The sequence below is a fragment of the Oreochromis niloticus genome, linkage group LG14 (genome assembly GCF_001858045.2).
Source record: "Oreochromis niloticus isolate F11D_XX linkage group LG14, O_niloticus_UMD_NMBU, whole genome shotgun sequence".
NCBI lineage: Eukaryota > Metazoa > Chordata > Actinopteri > Cichliformes > Cichlidae > Oreochromis > Oreochromis niloticus.
This window is the reverse complement of record NC_031979.2, coordinates 30,402,826-30,427,200: the sequence shown is the minus strand read 5'-3', so window position 1 is coordinate 30,427,200 and position 24,375 is coordinate 30,402,826. Positions and strand designations below refer to the sequence as shown.

General features: G+C 37.8%; 1 protein-coding gene across 4 annotated transcripts in view; it reads right to left on the bottom strand.

Annotated features, from left to right (window-relative positions):
- b3glcta (beta 3-glucosyltransferase a) overlaps positions 1-24,375 on the bottom strand; it is a 71,041-nt gene that overhangs the window by 5,658 nt on the left and 41,008 nt on the right. For all 4 annotated transcript variants that reach the window (XM_005455002.4, XM_025898368.1, XM_005455003.2 and 1 more), the window contains 7 exons: positions 19,272-19,348; positions 18,520-18,631; positions 15,819-15,955; positions 15,613-15,676; positions 14,582-14,713; positions 11,889-11,958; positions 7,257-7,370 (listed from right to left, as the gene is read on the bottom strand). In XM_005455002.4, coding sequence (XP_005455059.1) covers positions 7,257-7,370; positions 11,889-11,958; positions 14,582-14,713; positions 15,613-15,676; positions 15,819-15,955; positions 18,520-18,631; positions 19,272-19,348 — 706 coding nt within the window. The remainder of the gene's footprint in view (positions 1-7,256; positions 7,371-11,888; positions 11,959-14,581; positions 14,714-15,612; positions 15,677-15,818; positions 15,956-18,519; positions 18,632-19,271; positions 19,349-24,375) is intronic.

Here is a 24,375-nt window from a genome sequence, read left to right as displayed (position 1 = left end):
ACAAATACAAAGAAACCAAAGAAATATGCCCATCAGAATCCAAATATGTGCACCATCAGGGCTGAGAGCTGAGACATGGAAATCTCTGGTGGCAAGCATCACAAAGAATACTGAGGCCTTACTGTTTTATTTATAAGGCACCCAAGGTGTTTTTGCTGGTATCTGAATATAGAATAAGGAGGGACACCTTGAACTGCTGACAGGAATAAAATCCAAAAACACGCTGATCTCTGGTAATCTTATATCTAGTCGGCGGAGTTTAGGGAAGATCAGGGTCGTGGATAGATAGTAGTTTTCTTCTTCATGTTTAATGCAGTCTTTAGAAGAAAAGAGCAAACAACCACAGCTACATTCATATGAACATAATACTACAGAAAGTTTTGCTTTGGCCGAGCTTTGACATTTTTTTTTTTTACCCAAGTATTTGTTCATACTCGGCCGTGAATCATACTCATACTTGCTTGATAAAGTTCCTATGCCACTTTTCCATTTCAAGGTCTTGCATCATTCTCTGCCTCACTTGCTCAGACTATATAAATTTTTAACCTTAGCCTGTTGAGTGTATTTTTCCATTTTCAAAATAAATGTATACTGTAAAGATGTGGGTTTTCACCAGACTTAATATTTCTTTGTGGTTTCAGACAGATGCATGATGAGCTAGACAGTTCTGAGTTGGGTGAATACTTGTTTTTCAGGACAATGCGAATGAATTTATTTTATGTCAGATCTGTTTTTACATTGGACTCTTGACAATAATTTTGTCTGCCAGTCTGTGCCTCTTTACTTGATAAATGTGACGGCTTATACTGCATTTCATTTTCTTTGTGCACATGTAAATGCACGATATGGCTTTAAGATTTGCTCCGAGGGCACAGGCAACAATGTTAGTGATGAACACAGACTCTTGACATATCGATGCCTGACGATGATGAACTTCAAGGATGCTCTCAGCGATCATTAGCATAAAGTTTGAGGCCTTGGGGAAGAAGCAGAAAGAAATGAGCAAAAGAAATGGAAATTAATTTTTTATGTACCGATCATCTCCTCCTTTCCTTGAGACAGATATATTCCTTTTATGTCTCATTTCACTGCATTCTTATCTTATTAACGTAATGGCCACTGTCCTCATGTTGATAAGTGCCCGACACTGTTGCATATTTCTAAATATAGATACTGTAAATCAGTGAGGGTTTTTTCTGTTGTCGTGGTTTGTGGCTGGGGCAATCTCATTTAAAGTCTTTTACTAGATCTTTTACATCACACTCAAATCACTGCGGAAATCCAATCTACCGTACATCCTCCAGGATGTAAATCTTATTATTAGTTCTGTTTGACTGACATTATGCACTGACAGTAGCTTAAGTATCTGGCTGTTTACCAGAATCAGTGAAGATGCCCCTGCCTTGATGATGGACCGTGGACTGCTGCCATCACTAGATTGTTGCCTCCCAAAAGCAAACTGGAATGCAGCAGAAGGGAAGGAGGCACTTTCTTTTAGACTACCTGGGAGAAAGACTTGGCCAACACTGCCCTTTTGCTGAACAAGGTGTAAAACTCAGGGGGCAAATCATACCAACTCTTAGTACTCTTTTAGGTAATAAAGGTAATGTGTTGACTTATGCAAAAGAATAAACTCAATGAGAATCCTGACAGCTTCAGATTGAGTTTTTTGTCAGAACACAACCAGCTGCAGGCTTGTCTGGTTGGCTGTCTGCAGACTGTGAATGGTGTCTTGCCCTTACCCCATGTTCTATTGTCTAGAGAGAAACAATCATGAAATATCAGTTCTGTTTTGGGCAATAATTAAACAACTGTTCTTTAACCTAAATGATCTAAATCTTTAGGTAAGATCAGATCCACTAGACTAAGGAACACTTCCACACTCTGCAATTAATTATCCATTTTTATTTATTCTTGCTTGCCCACTAAAACTAAGACAAACTGTAGATTTAGACCACCATTTACGTATTTGATTGGAAGCAGATGATGCAAATCTGTTATAGCAGCCTTAAAATTTAATGACAACTTCTCATTACCTTTTTTAGGCTAGATGACGTCTATGTGTATACTACAGTAGGCAGCACCTTAGTTTTTACCCCTCAACTGTAAACGGCTGATTTTGTATTTTATATCTTGATAACGTGATAATGAGGTGATGGAGGACTTCTAAATTCATCCAACAGAAGCAGCTACTAAAAATCTTGGATGGGTTTTAATCTCAGTGGCCTTGATCAGAGGTCAGCTCGAGGTCAGAGGTCAGCTTTACTGAAAAACACCTAGTATTTCTTCACATGTATACCATAAATACATCTATTAGGAGGCTGTTGGGTAGCACTGGCCAATATTTTTTAACACTATCAACAGTGTATTTAGCCATGTTTATATTTTAGATTTTATATAGTGATCATGTTCCCTTGGTCTGAATGAATTCAGACGTTGTTCTGACTGGAAACCCAAAAAAACATTTCAGTAAACACAACATCAGTAATACATGATATGCTATGGTGTCTATGGTAAGAAACCTCCTCATTGTGGATACTGACAAGCAACAAAAGAACAAGTAAACAAAAAAGTCAGTTTCCAGATTTAAATCACATCTCCATCAATGAATTCAACATGACTGAGTATTGTATGAGCATTTTTACACTTTCAAATACCCCTAAGCAGTCACTCCCCATATACATCAGGTAGTGGCATGCTTAACGATTTCTCTTGGATTTTACTGTTTCTAAATCGATGTGGTTTTACTGTTTCAAGGGAACTGAAAGAGGATTACTTTCACTATAACGTGGCCCTACTCCAAACAGCTGCGCATTAGCAATGCATAATAAGTTGCTGAGTGCACTGAGGGAGCACCGGGGGACTCCACTGTCACCTTGTTTTACTCTTCACACATACGACCTCCAACAGTACACCAATTATGTCACCTTAAGAACTTGTGCATTTAAGACTTCACTACTATGAGATGTATACTTCTGCTCTTTCCCCATCCACATAAGTAAATTTAACAAGATGCAGGTTTGTTTAGGTAAGAATTACATATTCTTCTTGCGGAGTTAGTTTAAACCCCAATGCAAGTCACAGAACCAACAGAGGCGTCAGCATGATAGAAATCCAGAAATCCTTTAATCTGATTTGCATATACCATTTTTTTTTTTTCTGTTGAAGTTTGATTTTAAAAAATCAAAATTATTTCAGTCTGAAGTCTGACAGCATCGACAGTGCAGAGGAACTATTTGTTTAGTGTTTGAAAAGCAAAGGCTCTCGTATTGGATTTGTTTAAGAGCAAGAAGTGCGTGAGACCTGCCACTATCTACAACGAGGAGGTGGAGATGAGGCGGCTCTCAAGTACGGGGGTTGCATATCAACACCAAACTGCACTGATAAGACAGTAACTTTGCTAGAGAAGGTTGGCTTTTGTTCTTTGGAAGGCTCAGATCTGCATCATACTAGTACAAATTTACTAGCAAGTAGCCAGTGGCAGTTTACATCCATACACTGAGAGGTTGCAAAAGACATCCTTGTTAAAAGTACTAACCTGCCTGGAGACAGTAACTGAAAGGAGGCACGGGTCTACAACAGATCTCTCTGAACAACAAGTTTTACCTACAGTGGAGTTAAACTGGCAACAGCCAATGCAGCATCTTATTAAAGTGCAGAACGCGGAGTCTTTGGTGTCACTGTGTGCCGATGGCTATGAGGCTGTAGAATAATTTTTTGCTCAAATGGACTCTGCCTGAAGCAATCAGAAAGGCACCAAAGCAGAGAGTTTGTACCGTTCTTGTAAACTACCCTGGATTGCTTGGTGCATTCTTCAGGTCTATGTACTGTATGTTTGTGCACGTTTCCCATTACCATACCCAGTGTGATGCATTCCATAATTCTCTAACATTACTATGATTACATTACATCTGGAAAGGTTCTTGTTCCATCATTGCACCGTAGATGCAATGATGAATTAAATACAAATAAGTAAATTTTGTGCATATCTCTAAAAGTTACAAATAATAGATAAATCCTTGATATAAAAATGAAGGACCATAAATAAATTAGCTGAGATATCTTATTTTGCAAAAAAAACAAACAAAACAGACCTTATTGCTCACACAGAAATGAAGGAAGCTTAAGGATGAAGGTAGATGCAAAGAGTATCGGACTAAGCCATATTGAAAATAATTATTACATCAATGCACACTACATTGTATTTCATTTATTTATTGTTCTTGGTAGAACAACAATAAATATATCCATCCCTCCATGTGTAGACCAGCTCTGCATCATTTAACTCAACAACATCCTCCAGTTTCTCCCTTAGGATAAGCTTGAGGATGTTGTTGGATTAAAGACCCTCCTGGGGGATTGCAAGGCTTTCAGTCCACCTGAGGATGTATTTTTCTAGCAGAGAAACCAGGTCTGCCCCAGAGTCTCCTCCCAGTCAATCAAGTCTGGTGCACCTCCTGCGGGAGCCTCCTTTGAGCTTTGTTAAAAGTGTAGACAGTTGTTGGTAACAACTGAACACCTGCTGAACTGTTTTCTCCTGGTTTACACCTTTTTTTTGTTTTTCTGTACTCTTGGTAATACTCTTCCAAACTTCACATAAAGTACCTGCTTGTTTGTACACATGTGACATGTTACAATGTTACACACTCAAATAAATCTTGTTTAGCGTTTTAAATGAGGTTGGTTAAATTAAGTTAAATTAAGAAATTACTTTTAAACCCTGTCTGATGTAAGCATTTTGGCTTACTCACACCAAGTTAAGTGACAAAATAGATCAACATCTTTCAGGCACCACTTCTAATGCTTTCAAATTAACATGAGAAATCAGTGCTTACATTTAATTTGGGGCCCAGAAGGGAAAACACACATTAATATTAGCTTGTATAAGAAACAAAGAAGATGAATCAGCTTTGGATGACCTGTTGACCAACCTGTTTCTGTAGCTGCACTCACTACTGACATCAGAATCTATGCTACTCTATCCTATCCAAGCTCTAAATGGAGATCTAATTGAAACACGTAAACGGGCATTTGAAACAGCCGATGTTTCTCAGAAATGAAAAATTATGCTCAAAAACTGTATTCTTTTCATTTGTATGACACTTATCAAAACTGGTGTTACAAAGTGCTTCCCAGAAACACAGAATAAACAAACAAACTAGATAAAAACAATTTACATATCAGTTGAAATAGGCCACACTCGAGTGTAACATCAAAATAAGAATGAGAATGAGGTGGTTCCATTGTAAAGAATAAATTACAATTAACATACATAACCTAAAGGTTAAAAGAACAAGATGGAAGTAGGATATATATCTATGTTAAAATGTATATAAAAAGCCTAATGATACAAATGAGACTAGCAGCGGTTTAACAGAAGACGCAGACAAGGCCAGCTAGAGATCTTCAGGTAGATCATTTTACAACTGAGGAGCCCTAGCAGCAAATGCTCAATCACCTTTTGCCTTGAAGCAGTTGGTGGGAACAGTTAATCGTGCCCGAGGATCTGCACCTGAACTGGTTAAGATGGGAACATCACTTTGAGTATATATTCTGGGGCCAGGTGGTGAAGGACTTTAAAAGTAATAAGTAAAATCTTAAAATCAGTTGTAAAAGTAATGGCAGAAAGCTGCTGCAATCTGAAGTCTATTTCGTACTTTCTGATTGATCCCTGTTTAAAGACCACCATAGCAATCTAACCAAGAGGAAATAAAGGCATGGATAACAATCAATGAGTTTCACTAAAATGCAGAAGTGATCATATTCCTTAGCAGTACTGGATGACCTTGCTTATATGTTTCTTGAGGGTGTGACTAGAATTAAAAAGCACAACCAGGTTTTTGACAGCTGATTTCACATAAACTCATAAATGAAAAGGGAAGAATCATACTTGGATGAAGCTTGTGCGACACAACAATAAGAATGTGTTTAATTTTAGAAAATTTGGAAAATATTTCTTAATATCAGTTAATTTGTAAGACTGGACAGGTTTTTGGTTTTATTGGAGTGATAGAACAATGTGTCACTGGCATAGCACTGGAAAAAAACAAGTGTGCAGGGCCCAGTACAGACCCCTGAGGGTCTCCACAGTACAGAGTAAGCAGCAATGTGGTCACCGTAAAAAATTCTGTCTGGTCATCGAAATGTTTACGGTGTCAAATATTGCAGTTACATCAAGTAACATCAGAGAAGAACAGTGACTGGTATCAGTAGTTCATCTGTTACCTTGCTAAGCACAAAATCTGTGGTGTCTGACTAAAGCTGACTAAACTAAACCTGACTAAAAAACTTTTAAAATGTTCTGATGCAATGCTTCTAGAAGCTGTAGACAGACAATTGCCTATACAAGTTTCGTTGTAATACTTTGAAATTGCTCTTTAAGTTTTTCAGTCAGAAGGATTGAGGCCAGATTTTTTGATGAGTGGTTGCACACAGGCTGTCTTTAAATACTCTGGAGAGTGGCCAAAGGACAGAGAACTGTTAAATATTTAAAGTAGAGAACTGTTAAGTATTTAAAGGGGCAGTGACATCCAAAACTCCAATTAAGCATGTTTGAAGACAGATAAGTAATTATACAGTACAGCAGGATGGATTTTACATGATGTATACCCATTTTCAAAAAAAAAGAAAAAAAAGAAAAGGAAATGGGTATAGATCTTTTAAACAGCACTTGTTTGTGAATTAAATGCTTGTAAGGAGTGCGACAGCATAACATTGAAACTGCTACATTGGTGAAATGATTAAATAAACCAACTTTAGGAAACCACCAGCTTTAAAACAAATATTTGGAACAAAGACTAGTCATAAAAGGGTTGCTAGTATTTAAGTCCTAGAGTCAGTGGGGGATTATTGGTTAAAGTGGTCAAGAGAAGCTCCTTAAAGCCAATATCAAACAGAAGGCACAAAGCCAGTTTTCTAAAAGAAAAATATAAAAGTCTTACAAAAGAAAAACTGCAGCACACTCCTGCTGCCAACTGAGAAGAGTCTTATTCATGTCACTGTTTTACAGTAAATGGATTTTTATGCTGAAAAGTTGAAATACCCACTAACAAAAGTACTCCAGCTCACTCTGGTTCCAGTTCTCCTGAAATGTTGGATTTGAATCACATCCTCTTCATGTGGTGGTGAAAGGTGTATAACTTTTAAGCCTAATTAGTCAGTTCAGCCTGGACCAATATACTAGGCCAGTAAGTGTATCTGTTGGTACAAGTGATGATTGGTGTGATGACAAGTGAGGCTGTGAAAGGATAACTTACCCCTTTCAGTATTTGGAACACCTAAATTAATGGTTGGTATTGAAGGATCAGCATGATCGCTGTAGTACTCCAAAAATAAGGCGTCCTTTTCCCAAGTCTTTTTTATCACTGGCACTAGAGATAGAAGGAGAAAAATCAATACTGTGTTCAGAGTTTCACAACAAGCAGACCTCATGTTCTGTGCAATGTTTTCTGACCAAATGAAAACATTCTGATATTCTGTGTTTTTTAAGTAAATATTTTATTTAGGGAGATGAATCATTAAGGATAGTGAAATGATAAACAATGTTCCCTTTAATCCTTCCACTTTGTTCAGATTAGATTAATTCAGTATGTACCGACACTGTGCTCCTTTGTTACTTGGGGAAAAGCCTCTTTTGATTCTGGCTTGGATGACTGGCATTCAATATTTGATTAGTCATATGATTAGTTACACCAAAGTAAATCACAAAACTTTTCAAAGTAACTTGAAAAATAAAGGGTTTCTTCCCTTTACTTTTACATTTCAGAGCTTTGACTCTGGGGATTTTTGTCAGGCTTCAGAAATAATTTAACTTCATTGTGCTTAATGCCCAGTAGCACTGTGAAACCTGCAGCTTTTGGCAGTGGAAAGGTACTGCAGATAGCAGATTACTGTATCTGTATTTTTCATTCTATTTATACGCTGCGTTTCAACTAGCTATCACAGGTAGGATAAGGCACAGTGAGCACCAAGTTGCTGACCTAATACTTGATGTCAAAGGTCAGCGTTTTCCTCTACATTTTATTAGGATAGGACTCATAAATTTTTGGATATTTGAAAGTTTCTGGGCTGTTAAAGTCGCAGAGTATTAATGCAGAGAAACACAGGATACCCTGACATCTACAGCAGCATCAGCAGCTCAAGGCTGTGTTCATCTCTCATAGATCATCAAAAATGAATCAAAGTGGCAAGTTTAAGATTAAAAGAACAAAACAAAAAACAAAAAAGTTGTGTTCAGTGCCTGTACAGGTTCTGAACTGATAAGAAACATCAAGTACAATCAAGCTCAAAGCACACATGTATCTTACATTACCACATTAAACAGCTAAAGCAAACAAGTATATTCCAAAGGCATCATTCAGGTCAGATATTGACTGCTTTAGACAATCATTAGGTTAAAAAGAAAACGTTGAACACAGAGTGAAGCAGCAAACCCAACCTACACATGGATTGCTGTTAAAAGAAGACAACTGTGGCTCTTGAGGATATGAAATGGTATTTTATCAGACAAATACCACTTAAACTGAAGCATACCAGTACATTAAAACACAGTTAAAGCAGAGACTGTGTTACAAGATGGCATGAGATTCTGTAGTTCTTAAGAAGTTGTGTAAATATTTCATTAAAAGCAAATGGAAAGAGAAAGGTGAATAAACTGAGTATCACAGTAAAAATAAAGTATTATACTACACTATCTGCATGCCACATTTCAACTTGCTTTTAAGAAGGGTAACATGCTGTTCTTTAATGTTTAATTTCATTCTATATTTTTGTCAACTCATGTTGACTTTTTATGTTTTGGACAGAATGAAAGCTATAGAAAACAACAAAACTGACTTGATGGTTCTGCATTTATTTGTGTTTCAAATCAGTGCAGAACCACAAAAAAGTCCACTTAAGAACAGAGCTGCATACGGATTTCTTTTTGTGGTAGTACAGGCTACTTCCAGGTGCTACCTTCTTGTTTAGAAATCAATTTTACAATCACAATTTCGTTGAAAGCAACCCACTTCAACAACCTCCAACAAAGCACAGTACTTTGGAAAATATGTAAGAAAACCGTTCCCACTAAAGATGGAAACAAACTTGTTTCACCACCTGAGGCAAAAACACACCGTTGACTACAGCGGATGATGTGTGACCCAAATGCCTGAACCTAAGATCACTGGAGCATCAGGAGGAGCAAACAGTGAATGGAATTAAACTGGTTAAAAAAGCTCAACGCAAAATACAACATGCAAGTTAAATGACGCTAGTTATTGTTAAAGTGCTAGGCAGTCAGTTATACTTGTAGTTAATGTTTCTAGGAAGAACACTACCCAGGCTACTTTTGTGCTTACATTTGACTTATGCGGTGTTGACTTATGTGTTACTGCTATTGCACTACAAGGTTGCTGCCGCTGGCAACAAGTTTCAATAGGTTCACACTTCAAACTAGGCAATGTGTGATAAATGACAGTAGCTCATAATTGAAAATGCCCTTCATTTATTGACACTCATAAATGGTGATTGTTGTTCAGTATTTTTTGTTTCTGCATCGCCAGAAATATTGCAAATTTTCTTGCAATATCATAATATACAGTGGCTTGCAAAACTGTTCGGCCCCCTTGAACTTTTCCACATTTTGTCACATTACAGCCACAAACATGAATCAATTTTATTGGAATTCCACGTGAAAGACCAATACAAAGTGGGGTACACGTGAGAAGTGGAACGAAAATCATACATGATTCCAAACATTTTTTACAAATAAATAACTGAAAAGTGGGGTGTGCGTAATTATTCAGCCCCCTGAGTCAATACTTTGTAGAACCACCTTTTGCTGCAATTACAGCTGCCAGTCTTTTAGGGTATGTCTCTACCAGCTTTGCACATCTAGAGACTGAAATTCTTGCCCATTCTTCTTTGCAAAACAGCTCCAGCTCAGTCAGATTAGATGGACAGCGTTTGTGAACAGCAGTTTTCAGATCTTACCACAGATTCTCGATTGGATTTAGATCTGGACTTTGACTGGGCCATTCTAACACATGGATATGTTTTAAACCATTCCATTGTTGCCCTGGCTTTATGTTTAGGGTCGTTGTCCTGCTGGAAGGTGAACCTCTGCCCCAGTCTCAAGTCTTTTGCAGACTCCAAGAGGTTTTCTTCCAAGATTGCCCTGTATTTGGCTCCATCCATCTTCCCATCAACTCTGACCAGCTTCCCTGTCCCTGCTGAAGAGAAGCACCCCCAGAGCATGATGCTGCCACCACCATATTTGACAGTGGGGATGGTGTGTTCAGAGTGATGTGCAGTGTTAGTTTTCCGCCACACATAGCGTTTTGCATTTTGGCCAAAAAGTTCCATTTTGGTCTCATCTGACCAGAGCACCTTCTTCCACATGTTTGCTGTGTCCCCCACATGGCTTGTGGCAAACTGCAAACGGGACTTCTTATGGTTTTCTGTTAACAATGGCTTTCTTCTTGCCACTCTTCCATAAAGGCCAACTTTGTGCAGCGCATGACTAATAGTTGTCCTATGGACAGATTCCCCCACCTGAGCTGTAGATCTCTGCAGCTCATCCAGAGTCACCATGGGCCTCTTGGCTGCATTTCTGATCAGCGCTCTCCTTGTTCGGCCTGTGAGTTTAGGTGGACGGCCTTGTCTATAGGTTTACAGTTGTGCCATACTCCTTTCATTTCTGAATGATGGCTTGAACAGTGCTCCGTGGGATGTTCAAGGCTTGGGAAATCTTTTTGTAGCCTAAGCCTGCTTTAAATTTCTCAATAACTTTATCCCTGACCTGTCTGGTGTCTAAATCCAATCGAGAATCTGTGGCAAGATCTGAAAACTACTGTTCACAAACGCTGTCCATCTAATCTGACTGAGCTGGAGCTGTTTTGCAAAGAAGAATGGGCAAGAATTTCAGTCTGTAGATGTGCAAAGCTGGTAGAGACATACCCTAAAAGACTGGCAGCTGTAATTGCAGCAAAAGGTGGTTCTACAAAGTATTGACTCAGGGGGCTGAATAATTACGCACACCCCACTTTTCAGTTATTTATTTGTAAAAAATGTTTGGAATCATGTATGATTTTCGTTCCACTTCTCACGTGTACACCACTTTGTATTGGTCTTTCACGTGGAATTCCAATAAAATTGATTCATGTTTGTGGCTGTAATGTGACAAAGTGTGGAAAAGTTCAAGGGGGCCGAATACTTTTGCAAGCCACTGTAGTTTTGAGGCTCTGTTCCTCACCCCTAATGAGAGTTCATCCTACAGTATTTCATTGTCTTCGTAATCGCGACAGCTACAGAAGATTAAAAAGCCTTCACACTGATTGACATCTCAAATTAAACGTGATACACTTTCATGTCTCTTGCTTTACGTAGCTAAGCTAACCTTTGATGTCTGAATCCAATATTCATTTTCATCTTGTCTGCATTTGAAACTGATAATAGCTGCTTGGCAAAGGAAATGTAATTAAGGTAATTAGTGGAATTACTTTTGAGTGACGCCCTTTACGTATAGTGTTCAATTTGTCTGATCCATCTAAAGTTAATTTGAAATTTGATCTATTGACTTAACCCGCAACAGTTTTATCCGTTTAAAAGTGGAGTACATTTACTATAGATAGCTTAATGTTAGGGAGTGCGTGCCAGTAAGTGGCATTGCTGGATGACTGAGCATTTGGAGCAATAAGGGAGACACAGAAAGAAGTATAGCTAAAGGTATTTTTATCAGTCTAGACATAACAGTGATGGAAAGATTTACAGAAAGAGTTTGCTCATACAATCATATAGGTCAAAGGCAAAGCAAATCAATTATGACAAAGCAAGAGGACAAAAATATGTGCTGTATAAAGGGAAAATGTTCATCATGTCTGGATTTGGTATGAGAGGGAATGACTCACCTCTTTCACTGTGAAACTTCTTGCATGTTTTCACAGCAACAAATATATCTTCTTTATTTACAGGGTCCCCCTTTGATAAAAATAGGAGACATGAGTCAAAGACAAAAAGCACACATATCACATATAAGTAAACCTGAAGCTCGACATGTATTGCAGCTAAATAGCTGAAACTCAGTTTCCAGGCTATATTAAATGTCCAAGTGATTAGTGGGAGTTCATATCTTCAAAGTGAAATTAGAATTGGATTTTTCCTTTCATATGGTCTAAGGTCATTTGTCCTTCTAGTTGCCTTCGGTTCTCCTTTTGAAACTAAAGACAGACAGTATCTGAAAACCGTGCAGCATATTTGAAGGGATGCAGGAATGAATTCAATTTTCATTTGTAGCATCTGTAGTCTCAGAAATGAAAAAAATACCAACAAACAAACAAACAAACAAACAAAAAAAACCACATGATGTGAGAGACAGAAAGCAATGAAAGAAAAACGAACATCTAAATGCGCTTTGGCAATTTCTTTCTCAAAAACAATTCACTAAATCACCTTCAGACAGAGTGCATTAAAAATGTATGCCACATTAAAAACATCATCAGCTGCTGAACAAACTGTTACTTTTTCAACAATATTAATGAAACAAAATGCTACGTAATGTAAAGATCTCTTGTGCCGTGAAGCCTGAGCTACAAATACAAACTAAAAGACACACAAGGTACATTTAAATATTATTGGAGAAAAGAGATTCTTTGCTTTTTTACGTTATGCATAAAATGTCAGAAACGAGTGAAAAATGCTCATCACAATCTGAGCAGAGCTAAAAGCGGCCTCTTCAAACGGACTTTGAGCGGTCCAAAACATAACCTATTTTTCACAATAAAAAATACAGACACACATACACAAAAAAGGAAAAAAAACAGACCTCAAGGATACTAAGATTTTGTTTATTCTGGGTCTCACGTCTCCCAATCAGTTTTCTTCTCAGGCTTCGTTGTTATTCGTTGGCCTGTCTTACTAATTTTTTTGAAAACGACTGTTGTAGGGTGGGAATTTGAACAATCTTCTGCCCTGAAATGTTTAGCATTTTGATAGAAACCGCTCTACAATAAGTTTAGTTATTGCCTAAAATAAAAACAACAGGCTTTGCTGTCGTTGCCACTTTGGTTGTAATCATTTTGCCATCTTAAATCTGCCTCTTGAGGCTCCTGATTCTTTTGTCGACGCTGCAGCTGAGTGCTGCTCTTAAGCCACTTGCCAATTTGTCTCACAACTGTTTCGTTCACTGTCCGATTACGATACATCCCCTCCTGTTCTGTCTGAATGGAAACTTCTCCCTGAATACTTATTAAACCTGTGACCTTCACGTTTCTCTGCTGGCTGCTTGGCTTGTTGTCCTGTTTTCCGTTTAAATGAATGTCGTTTTATGAGGATGGCAAGTTCCGTGGAGAGGGAGGTAATAACCACATGAATATAAATCTGACAGTTTGCACTGCAGCAAACATGTACCAGACTCAAGACCACAAATGCACATACACTATGTGATTTGAATAACAAATGAAAAGATCAGATCAGATTCAATTTTTGTTTTTTCTGTCAAAACCAGGAGGGAAAATCATGAAAAATTAAAATGGAAAAACTCAGAAATGGGACACTCAGCAGCCAGCTCTGGCATCTCAAATTCAACTCGCCTCACCTTCTCCACAAAACTCGAGTCGCATCCATCCCAAACAATCACTTCTTACTAGTATTACTGATCAATTTATGGTGTGTGTGGAACCAACCGCTGCAGGCTAAAGAATGTCATACCCTTCTAATAAGTTCACAAACCAAACTTCTCTCAGCTTGAGCAAACATTATAAATACACTGGAGATCCTGTGGAGAATTTTGCTTAGAATTCAGCACAGCATAGTCAGTTAGAGCAAATCTAACCAACACAAAAAATCTATCCCAGCAAGTATGATTAAGCTTCAGTAGAAATTCTACAGACCTTACTTACATTCTGACCTAATCAATTTTTTTTTTCCATTAGTTACACCCACTCACTGGCTCCCACTCAGATACAGCGAAAAATAAAAAACTGTCCTAATGGAGGCTTGTAAAGAAAACCAAAACTGCTTTCGTGTTTTGCATGTTTCCCCAGTGCACAATTTAGACGGTAGAAATATCTGCTGCAGATTCATGACACAATAAATGTGCATGATGATTTATGTTTCAATGACAAATACAACAAATATTCAAATATAATGCAAGAGTTCAGGTTAAGACACAGACAGAGGAATGTGTGAGCTTGAAAAAAGGCATTGCATATTGATGTTTGACATTTGACAGTAAATACATAGAAAAATATTTAGATATAAGAAGAAAAATGCAGAATAAAAAATCTGATTTGACTTTGGCAACAAACTGAAAGGATGTTGCTTCACAATTGGCTGATATCTGAATTAATTTGGCAAAACAAATGAAAGACTTCCATCTTTTCTGGTTGCACAGTATGCGGTATAAAAGCAGCACTTCACCGTGAAATGTCACAGTGGCTTGGATTCAACCTCGGGCATGAGGGCCATCATACATCATTACATGACTGCCAATATCTCACAGCGAACCATCCTCTGTTTTGTGCTGCCATTTAATTTTGCTCCCTGTCCATTTCCTGGGAATTGAGGACAATCAAACTGATCCAAATACAGAGCAGATACTCACACACAGTGGAGGCTTTTTGCTCACAGTGGTTGCACAGTGGCTGGCCTGGGGAGAGTCCTCTGGCACAGTACACAGCTCAGGAACTGCAGTGAGATGTGGACCCTTCCCATTGTCCCAGATATACAAGGCAACCTGAAAAAATCCAGAGTCATGTGGTCAAGCTTATGAGTTAAGGACAGAATGCAATCCTTAAGACATTAATGACTGATTAAAAACATAAACCTGTGCTACTTTTTGTATTATTATTGTACTATATTGTATTATAGTAAAAAGAACAGTTTAGAAAATTACAAGGAGCATATTCACTATTTAAGCCGAATAACAAAAAAGATTAAGAAGAGGAGAGAGTAGAGGAGACTTGAGAGCTGGTGAGTATTACTGCATTTCTTTCTGAAGAAGAAAATCTGGGTTTCAAGTTAAATATTCTGCATGGAGAAGACAGAGATGTTACAGAGTAAGAATGTGTCATGAGATGCGACAGCTAGTGCTGTCTGGAACTGTCTAAAGTAGCAGAAAAATACAGAAACTGTAAACTTACCAGCAATGAACTACTGCTGTAATTCATGCAACATATTACATGTACAGTAATATTTAAAGCACACATTTCATTAAACAAAAAAAGAAAACTCAGAATTCTATATTTTTTTTATATAAGATAGGCAGAAGGTGTAATATTTCTACTCAACTGAAAGAGATCTAGCTGCACCACCTTTTTTCAGACTGAGCCAGATAAGTCTGATGTTGTGTTTACTGAACAAAATCCCTAGACGCCTCTCTGGCTGAATTTCAGTGATAAAAAAAATAAGAGCCTCAATACAGCACCATGACAATTCTCCAAAGTAATGAGATTTCACTTCAAGGTTAGATGAATTTCATGCCTTGCTCTTTTTGCGCAAATAAATTATAATGGGCTGGCATTGACTTGAGAGTGAAAAAAGCTGTTAGAAAATGGTTGCAAACCAGTAGGCTCGTGATCTCGCTCCATACAAAAGAGCCCAGAAGGTAACTGCATGACTTGCATAGTATCTTACCTCATGTTTAAGGTCAATAGTGAAGTCAGATTTAAGTGGCTCCTCTTTCACTTTCTTTGCAAGCCTAAAATAATAAATCAGATTTTGAAATCAAACACACAGCAAATAAATAGTAAATACATAAATGTATGTGTAAATATACGTGATAGTGATGTAACCTTATTTTCTGAAGAATTCAGTTTTACAGATTTATTGCACATACTCACCGAACAACTAGGGGGATGCTTAAGGCCCAAGAGGCAGCAAAGTCTGGATATTTAAAGATGGAGGGGTTCTCTGCAAAGGCATAATGATGGATGATGGTCGATTCCTCATCAAAGAGGGGCTTACCCAGAAACCACTCCTGATAAATAAGTTTAAGAGACACATTTCACTATGTTAAAAATAAAAGTTTTTGTTGTTTTTCCCATTAAAATGCTGTGAAACATCATGAAAAGAAAAATTTGCACTTGTGGCCTAATTTAAATTTTCGCACTGCACTTGTCAGAAAATCTTTGAAATTATTTCGAGTGAATAGGTTTGTTCGGGGAAATAATTAGATTTCTTCACTGAGCAAAGTTCAAAGATGACAGATATTGTAGCTACAAAGGCTCTGATCATGGTTCTTGACATATCTGGTGGAAAAAGAATAATCTGACAGTTTTAGAAAATCCCCCTAGAGCTGAAGTAGATCGAGTTAAAAGGAATTGTCCAACAGTTCAGTAAACATATTCATGCTTCTGATGTAGAATTGTTAGGAAGATCAACACCATCCTCTCATATCTTTACAATAAAGTTAGCTGCCAGTCAGCTTATCTTAGCACCAGTAGGCCTAAACCCCTGCTGCAAATCCTGCCTTTCATAAAGGTTAAAAAGTTCCTTCGTGAAGTTTCCACTTTTTTGTGTTGAGTTTTATGCTCACTGTGAACATGACTTGTGTAAAGGTGTTTCTAATATGTTATTTGAACCATTAATATCAATAAGACAGACCAAACTGGGATGCGTCTAAATCAGAATGTCAATGCTGTAGTAGCTTAACCAACTCATGACCCATCATAAATCACAAGTTACTGTAATGTGTGAGAAATATAAAGAAAGTGACACATTTTGATTGGCTGTTTTGCAAAATATAATGAGAATTAATAATTAAAATTCACTAAGATATCAACGGGGCTCACAAACCCAGGCCACAAAGTAATCTGGTTGATCACCTAATAAAAGGATTCAAGGGTATTTTGACTACATGGTCCGTAGTAACCATGGCCATAAAAAGCATGAAAATATGCATCAGAGTAGCACTGACTATATTTCTTCTATTAGCATAATGGAGATAAGAAGACCCCAACCCAACCACGCCTTTCCAATGTGGGAGTCAACCATTAGGACTACTCCATGATTATGACCAATAAGACCATGATCATCAGGAATACATGTGGTGGGCAACATGTGTGGCAAAGCAATATTTCAAGGAATAAATATAATTTGGTGTTTCTCTCATTTTGTGCATGAAAAATGTATTTTATGGTAACAAGTTTGCTAAATGGTTAGTTCTGAATTTTATTCAGTACATCAGGAGTGGAAATGTGGTGAAATTTAAATTCTAAGTAGTGTTTGTGAAGGTTGTGCTGTGAAAATGGAAATGTCTCTAAAATGACAAATATGGCATTAACCTTCAGCAGAGTATGTGTGAAAACCCACTAGGTCACTGCATGTAAGCTTCACTAAAATCTGACCATCACTCAACAGTAGCAGGAGTAGCAGTCCTTGGGAATGGTAGATGGATGATAGAGTGGCTACAGTCTGTTTAATTAAACACTTGCTTTTCTTTATTCAAGCCCAGCAACAGGTGGTCACAGGCTAGTGCACTCTTAGTAATGGTCACAGCCCTGGATATTACCCCAGTTGCATCAGGAAGGCCATCCAGTATAAAATCTGTGGCAAATCAACATGCGGATCCAGCCACTGAGACAACCCCTCGGTAAATAGGGGAGCAGCCAAAACTACCTTCTTCTCTTCTTTGTTCGATTTAGTTTATCAAACAAATCCACAAATTGCAACTACAGTATATCACAAGTTGCACTGTGTTTAATTACTGTCATGCTCTGGCGCCTAACTGGTTGAAGTTAATTGGAAAGCGGCAACTCATTTCTGTGAGGAGCCTTCGCTGCTTAAAACACTCTGATATGAAATCCAATTTTGTGACTTAACATGAGGCTGACCCTACTAAGCTATAACACCTGAGAGAGAAGATTTTGCCTTTGGGCATGTTGTAATGAATCAAGTCATCAGGACGTCGTATCTGTTGCTGGCTTCGCTTTAGAATGAATTTGCGGAGATGCGTTCAATAATGATCCCTAAGTTGGAACTGAAATCCCACGCAGGGTGGAAATTGCCTTTTATGACAATCCAAGGGCACAGGCAAAGCGAACTCCTTACAAACAGCTTAAATCTCAAAAACAAATGTTAAAAATGTGCCACAAATTTGTGTTATTTAAATCATTCATAAATGAAGAACTGAAGGGGAAAGTTATTTTGCTGAGCTCAACTAAGAGAAATGACAATTCCAATGCATGAATTTCTGGAGTGCTCATTCAATATTTATACTTGGCATACTCCACCAACCCATATAGATGAAAAATAATTTCATGAGTGGGGGGACAGGCCTTAAATTAGGTCTACAGCTGAGACTGGAGTGACATATCTGACAGGTTACGCTGTGAGCTGGTGGTGCTCAGTGCAGCTCGACTGTTGCAAAGAAGCTGCAGCCAACCTGATACTGTATCTCATATAACTGAAGCAATGATCGGCTAAGCTGGAATGAAAACAGGAAGCTTTGGTCTCACTGATGAATTTCTTGAATAGCAAGAGAGAAAGAGAGTGCGAGAGAGAAAGACAGATGTAGATTAGGAGAAAATATTTTACGCTTACTTTATTTTTGTCAACTTTTGCAAGGACTTTGATGAGGGCAATCAACTTCACGTTTGTTTCTTCCTCAAGAAATACAATCCACGAAGAGTTTTTCCCAAAGGAATGCGATAAGCTGAGGACACACACGCAGGCAGAAATATATAGAGTTAAATAATAAAAACATTTCACTTCAGTCTAGTCTGAGGAGATATCTGAGGCTGAGGCTCCTGACCCAGTCAGATCAAAGCAGTCACAACATTTTCCCCAGAGGACAGAAAGACAAAAAAAACAACACAAGCACACTGAGTTCTTTCAGGGAGGAAAGCCTTTCTATATAATGGTCTGGGAATATTCTATGCTACAAGTCTATGCCATGGATGATGAGGACACATTTAGATGCTATTACACACCTCCCCAAAACAACAACAATCATAAGACATATTTTTGATTTTTAAAAAGGCTCAGGCATCCAGACAACTGAAGCTAATGCCTTTATCATGCTGTTCATACCGCTGAATACCTGTTGTCACACCTACATGCACACTAAGAAGGTATTTATCATAAAATGAAGCAATAAATCACCGTTACTGTGTTAGTAATGGCTTCTGCACAAATGTGGCAACAAAATGTCCTCGAAACATCAAAATTTACCTTCAAAATTTCAAATTTACTCAGTGGAAATTGACAGAAGACAGTGTTTCTCATATGCAGTCCTCAGCACAAAGCTGAGTTTGTTAATTACACCCAATCATTACCAGTTCAGGGATACTTACTAAGGCAGCAGAGGAAGGATGCTCCAGTCGCCTTCATTTTCTGATAAACTGTGAAGAAGCAAAACCACCGGCTGTTTCTGAAAGAAACACAAACGACAGATAAGAATTTCCATTCCCTCTATTAACAGATTTTTTATATTCTATATAAGTTTCATTCCTATATTAATTTTATTATATTATTCCTATATTTATTTATATTATTTTCAGCTGATTTTCTCCAAATCCTACAGACTGTATTGTGTGAAAGGTCTTGAGATACCCTTCATTTCTTTTTATATCTAATAGTTGGAAAAAATTCAGCAATTTGTACAAATAATCATGGAAATGCAGTATTTAAGGCAAAAACAGAGTTTGCATCATTCTAACGAGCTTGTTTGATTTGAGCACCTTTATTTTTGAACACAGCCTGAACTCTCTTAGACAGGCTTTCTTGAAATTTCTTTAGGTAGTCTTCAGGAACAGTTCTTCAGGCTTTTTGATGGACATTCAAAGCTCTTGTTTGGATATTGGCTGCCTTTTGTTCCATTCTCTTTTAAGATGATCCCACGCTGCTTCAATAATAATGAGGTCTGGGCTCTGGGGAGGCCAGTCCATGATTGATAGGTTTCCATTGTGTAGTTTTTTTTTTGTACTTATTGGCAGCGTGTTGTGCATGTCATGCTGAAAAATTGTGTCAAAAAGTTGCCAATCAGATGCTTTCCACATGGTGTTGTATGGTGGATCGAAATTTGATTTCTGTTTTTACAGTTATTTGTGTTTATAATTCCAACAATTACAAACCCCATCACCACTGGATGAAATGCACTCCCAGATGCCCTTAGACACTCACTTTTGTACATCTTTCTTCACATTCATATTCTCTTCATATTAATGACAATTTGAACCAAAAATTTCACTTTTTTCCATTGAGACATTTCGGCAAACAGCAGATGGATTAACTGACAGGTCAGACTTATCTCTCAGGTCCCATAAAAGGTGTTTGGTGGATTTTTTCCTATTTCTTAAGGGCATGACTTTCAGGTACCATTCATCTGATGTAGTTAATTTTTTAGATCTTCCACTTCTTCTTTAAAAAAAGGCAGACTACATTATATGCCAAATTTTTAGCTAAAACCCTTTTCAGGATCACCTTATTGGTGCAAAAATACAATTTTTTGCCTGTCAAACTGTATTATCTTTGGTATTTTTCATAGATTCAGCCAAAGAAATGGGAACAAATGTGTTTTTGGCACAGGCTGCAAGTAACAAAATGCCTAAAAATACTATTTCAAATTGGCTCTTTGCTAAGTTGTCTGTTATGTGTAGAAACAACATGAGTGGCTTTTTTATGTCTAAATGATTCATAGGTCAGCATTAAGTGGATTAACGAAAAAAAAAAGAAAAAGAAAATGGTCAGGTACAAGGAGTGGACTGAAAATAAATGAAAAAGCATCCAATGTCCAAAGACAAACTTTGAATACCTTCAAAAAGCCCTGAGAACTCTTGCTTAAGACCAATTACAAGAAAGTCTAGCTCCTTAGACGCTAAACATGAAAAACTGAACTGTGCATTACCAGCTTTCCATAATACTGTACTGTGTACAATTCTGCAAATCAGACTGGTATATTTTACTGTTCTGCACAGCACAGCTACTGTTTACTATTAATTTCAGTAAATCAATAAGTAAGTCAATGATTTCACAAAAATATTGTCACTTTGATGAATGCATTTGTTAAACTACTCTGTTTATAATTGGGTTTTTCAAGTATCTGGGTTGTGTTGCACATGTAAAACCTCTCATCATATTTTCATGAATCTGGATATGCTCATTAGAATATTCCAAATGAAATCATCATGCTGAAGCACGTAAACGAACATCAAGTTTTCCCAACAACGATGGTGAGAAATCAGGATATTTCTGTCTTTTGAGATGGTCACTGTATCAGATCAGTTGATTGTGGCATTAGAAAAAACATGACGAAAAAACTATAAAACTAAGTCCAGAGCTGCTGCTGCTGCTGCTGCTACTTCCTGTCCTTACACTAAAATATATACTTTGATAAGAAAGAAATAAACAAGAACAGGATATTTCAGGATGCGTAGAGTGCCTACAATCCCTTCTAAATAAAAATTTCCTTTTGAGTGGCCAGAGCTGAGATATTGTGTGAGGATTGTCTGAGAGAGCCAATGTTTCATTTCACACTGTGAGGAAAACAAAGCAGCAGAGCGTAAGACCCCGTGGTTCATTACAGCATGGTCCACTCATCATGCAGGAAGTCAGGGAGAACAGTCTCCTCTGAGTCGTTCTGTCTAGCGGCAGCATGTTTGATTTAGCTGATGAGACCGACACTGTGTATACATATTAATCCTTATTAGTCAGCTGAGGTTTATTATCTCTAACCAAATTACACAAGTTTACTCTTAAAACGATCACACGTCTGACATCTGCCATGTTTTATTAAACAGTTCTCTACTTGACATTTACACCATTGTTGTTCCATGAAAAAATAAAGGGGAAAAATAAAATCAAAGATGCATCATCTTCAGATAATAATGCAAATTCAAAACGAGGGCTTTTTCTTCAAAGAGCTATCGACATTCTTTTGATAAAAGAGGCATTCAAGAAGACCAGACATAGTTTTATAGCAGTTGGGCGCGAGCTGCAAACTGCTAATCAACAGATAAGAGTCAGTCCTCACGAGGACATGAACAGGACACTGATTGCTTGCTGACTAGGAAGATAATGGGGGTCAGTGGGACCTGGCTGTAATACAGTCATAGGAAGCTTTAACCAATAAGGGCTGGAGAAAAGAAAAAAGATCCAGCAGCCACCTGTAAAAATAAGGACTGCAGTTGAAAAGAAAATCCATTTTTCATACGAACAAATTTTCATCACTGTGGCTTCTTATACGCATGAATTGCTATTACAGTGATGAACAGGAAAGCATTAAAAAACATGCATATTACACTACTGCTGGTAAAGGTTTTAGTTTAATCGCATTTTGCTGTAGTCTCAGCGCGTCTCTGTGGATATAAGCATTGGCTAAATGACAAAAACACTATAAATGTAATGTGAATTTTCCCAGAAGGCAGAATGTCAGACTGTAGGAACATGGGCTGTGAACCGACACAGAATGCACAAGTTCCTGTGTGTAAATCAGTGCAACACAACCTTTAGGAGTCCAATGAGGATAAAACAGAAATATCAGAAAGTTTCCAGTTAACTGACCCTGAAACTTCACATAATTAGATAAACAGTGTCAGCTTTTAATTATTTAATTATCTAAAACAACATTTTGCCTACATCCAAACGTCATTACCAAAACGATCCAAGGTTATCTCTTCTGCATTATCGTTGCTGTGTTTTTGTGTCTCAAAAAATGATTTATAGATATTTTCATGACATTTAATTTTCTGTTCCACAGAACTGTATACATGTAAAATAACAATAAATAGCAAAAGTACAATCTTAGCAAGTCTCTTTGGCTTTGATGGCTTTCTTTCACTGTTTCTATAACACCCTGTAAGACTGTTAGAATTATAAGAATTTCTGTGATGTGCCTCGGAGGTGTGACTGTAGACATAGACAGCTGGTTATAACTTATGTTTGGCTTTGGATGATAGGCTGGCAGACAGTAATATCAATTGGAGTTTACATTTTATCCATGCTATTCGAACACCTTTTCTGCTTTTGTTTCGGCATATTTTTATTCTGACAGCAATTCACCAAAACAGGATCCTGCAAAACAGAAACAGCTTTCACAAAAACTGCCACTTGATGATTTTAGGAGCTATTCTAAATGAAAATATTTTAATATGTTAACTGAACTTGGACCTCAGTCATAGAGGCGAGAGCTCTCTTGGTGATCATTTAGTAACTACTCATGGTGAGGGACAAATGTGTACTCCCTAACAGAAATGTGTATACTTTATCACTGGTTGATGAGAGGGTTCCTCCAGATTGCTGGTAACTGGACTGCTCAATGGTAAATGGACTGGTTCTTATACAGCGGTCCCTCGCTATAACGCGGTTCACCTTTCGCGGCCTCGCTGTTTCGCAGATTTTTTGTGTGTGCAATTGTGCATGCTTTTTTTCAGCGCATTGTGTTCTGCGTCCTGATTGGCTGTAGATCATTGTCTATCAATCTCATGCTGTGTCTCCTGTCCAGTACAGAATGCGTCCAGCTTGTCAAATTTACATAAATCTTCGATCGCTAGCAGTGTGACTCTGAAGTGCTGTACTGTATGTTTGCAAGTTTCTCCCCAACAAACAACAATGTTGACGAAATGTTTTGCACCATCAAAGACACCTGCAGGTGCCTTTGGTTTCATTCTATAATACTGGACTTATTTTTCTACGAAGGTTTGAACGTGAGCGTTTAAACAAGAGAGAAAAGTGTGAAAATGTTCATGCCTGTCTGAGAAAAGTATATAAAGTGTGTAGTGAAGGGTTTTACAGCCTTAAAACATCTATAGTAATTGTAAAAAATAAAGTTGGCTACTTTGCGGACTTCACCTATCGTGGGTTATTTTTAGAACGTAATCCACGCGATAAACGAGGGACCACTGTATAGTGCTTTTCTAATCTTACCTAGCACTCAAAGCTACCTAGTACATGTGAAACTGGTCTCAAAGAGGTATATGATGCTGCACCGAAAAGCTCCTGTTTTATACAAACTACAGTCACCAGTAGTTTGCAGATAAGTTGGAATCTTTTATACAAACACGATGCAAACTGGAATTAGAGAATGTTCACCTTCAAAGTAAAACTTGCATCTTCTGAATTGTTTTGGCTGTAGTGGTATGGCACAACTGTTACTCTGAAGGCCAGTCAAAGTGTGTTTATGTTACACTCAGGGATGTAATGAGTTGAAATAGTGAGTCTTTGCAGACAAGTCAGCATCTTCCTAACAAACTACAGGGGACCGCAGCAATTCACTAGTGACAAAAGAGATTTCTGGTGCAGTTCTTTGCAAACGATTTCCCCTGTGGACAGTGAGCAAAATTCCAACCTTCACTCGCTGCCAGTCAGTCAGGAAATACACATGTTGCCATAGGCACTGGTCAGACTCTAGGGGTGTGTGACTGAGGCCTTACTTGGATGACTACTGTAGATACCTTATTA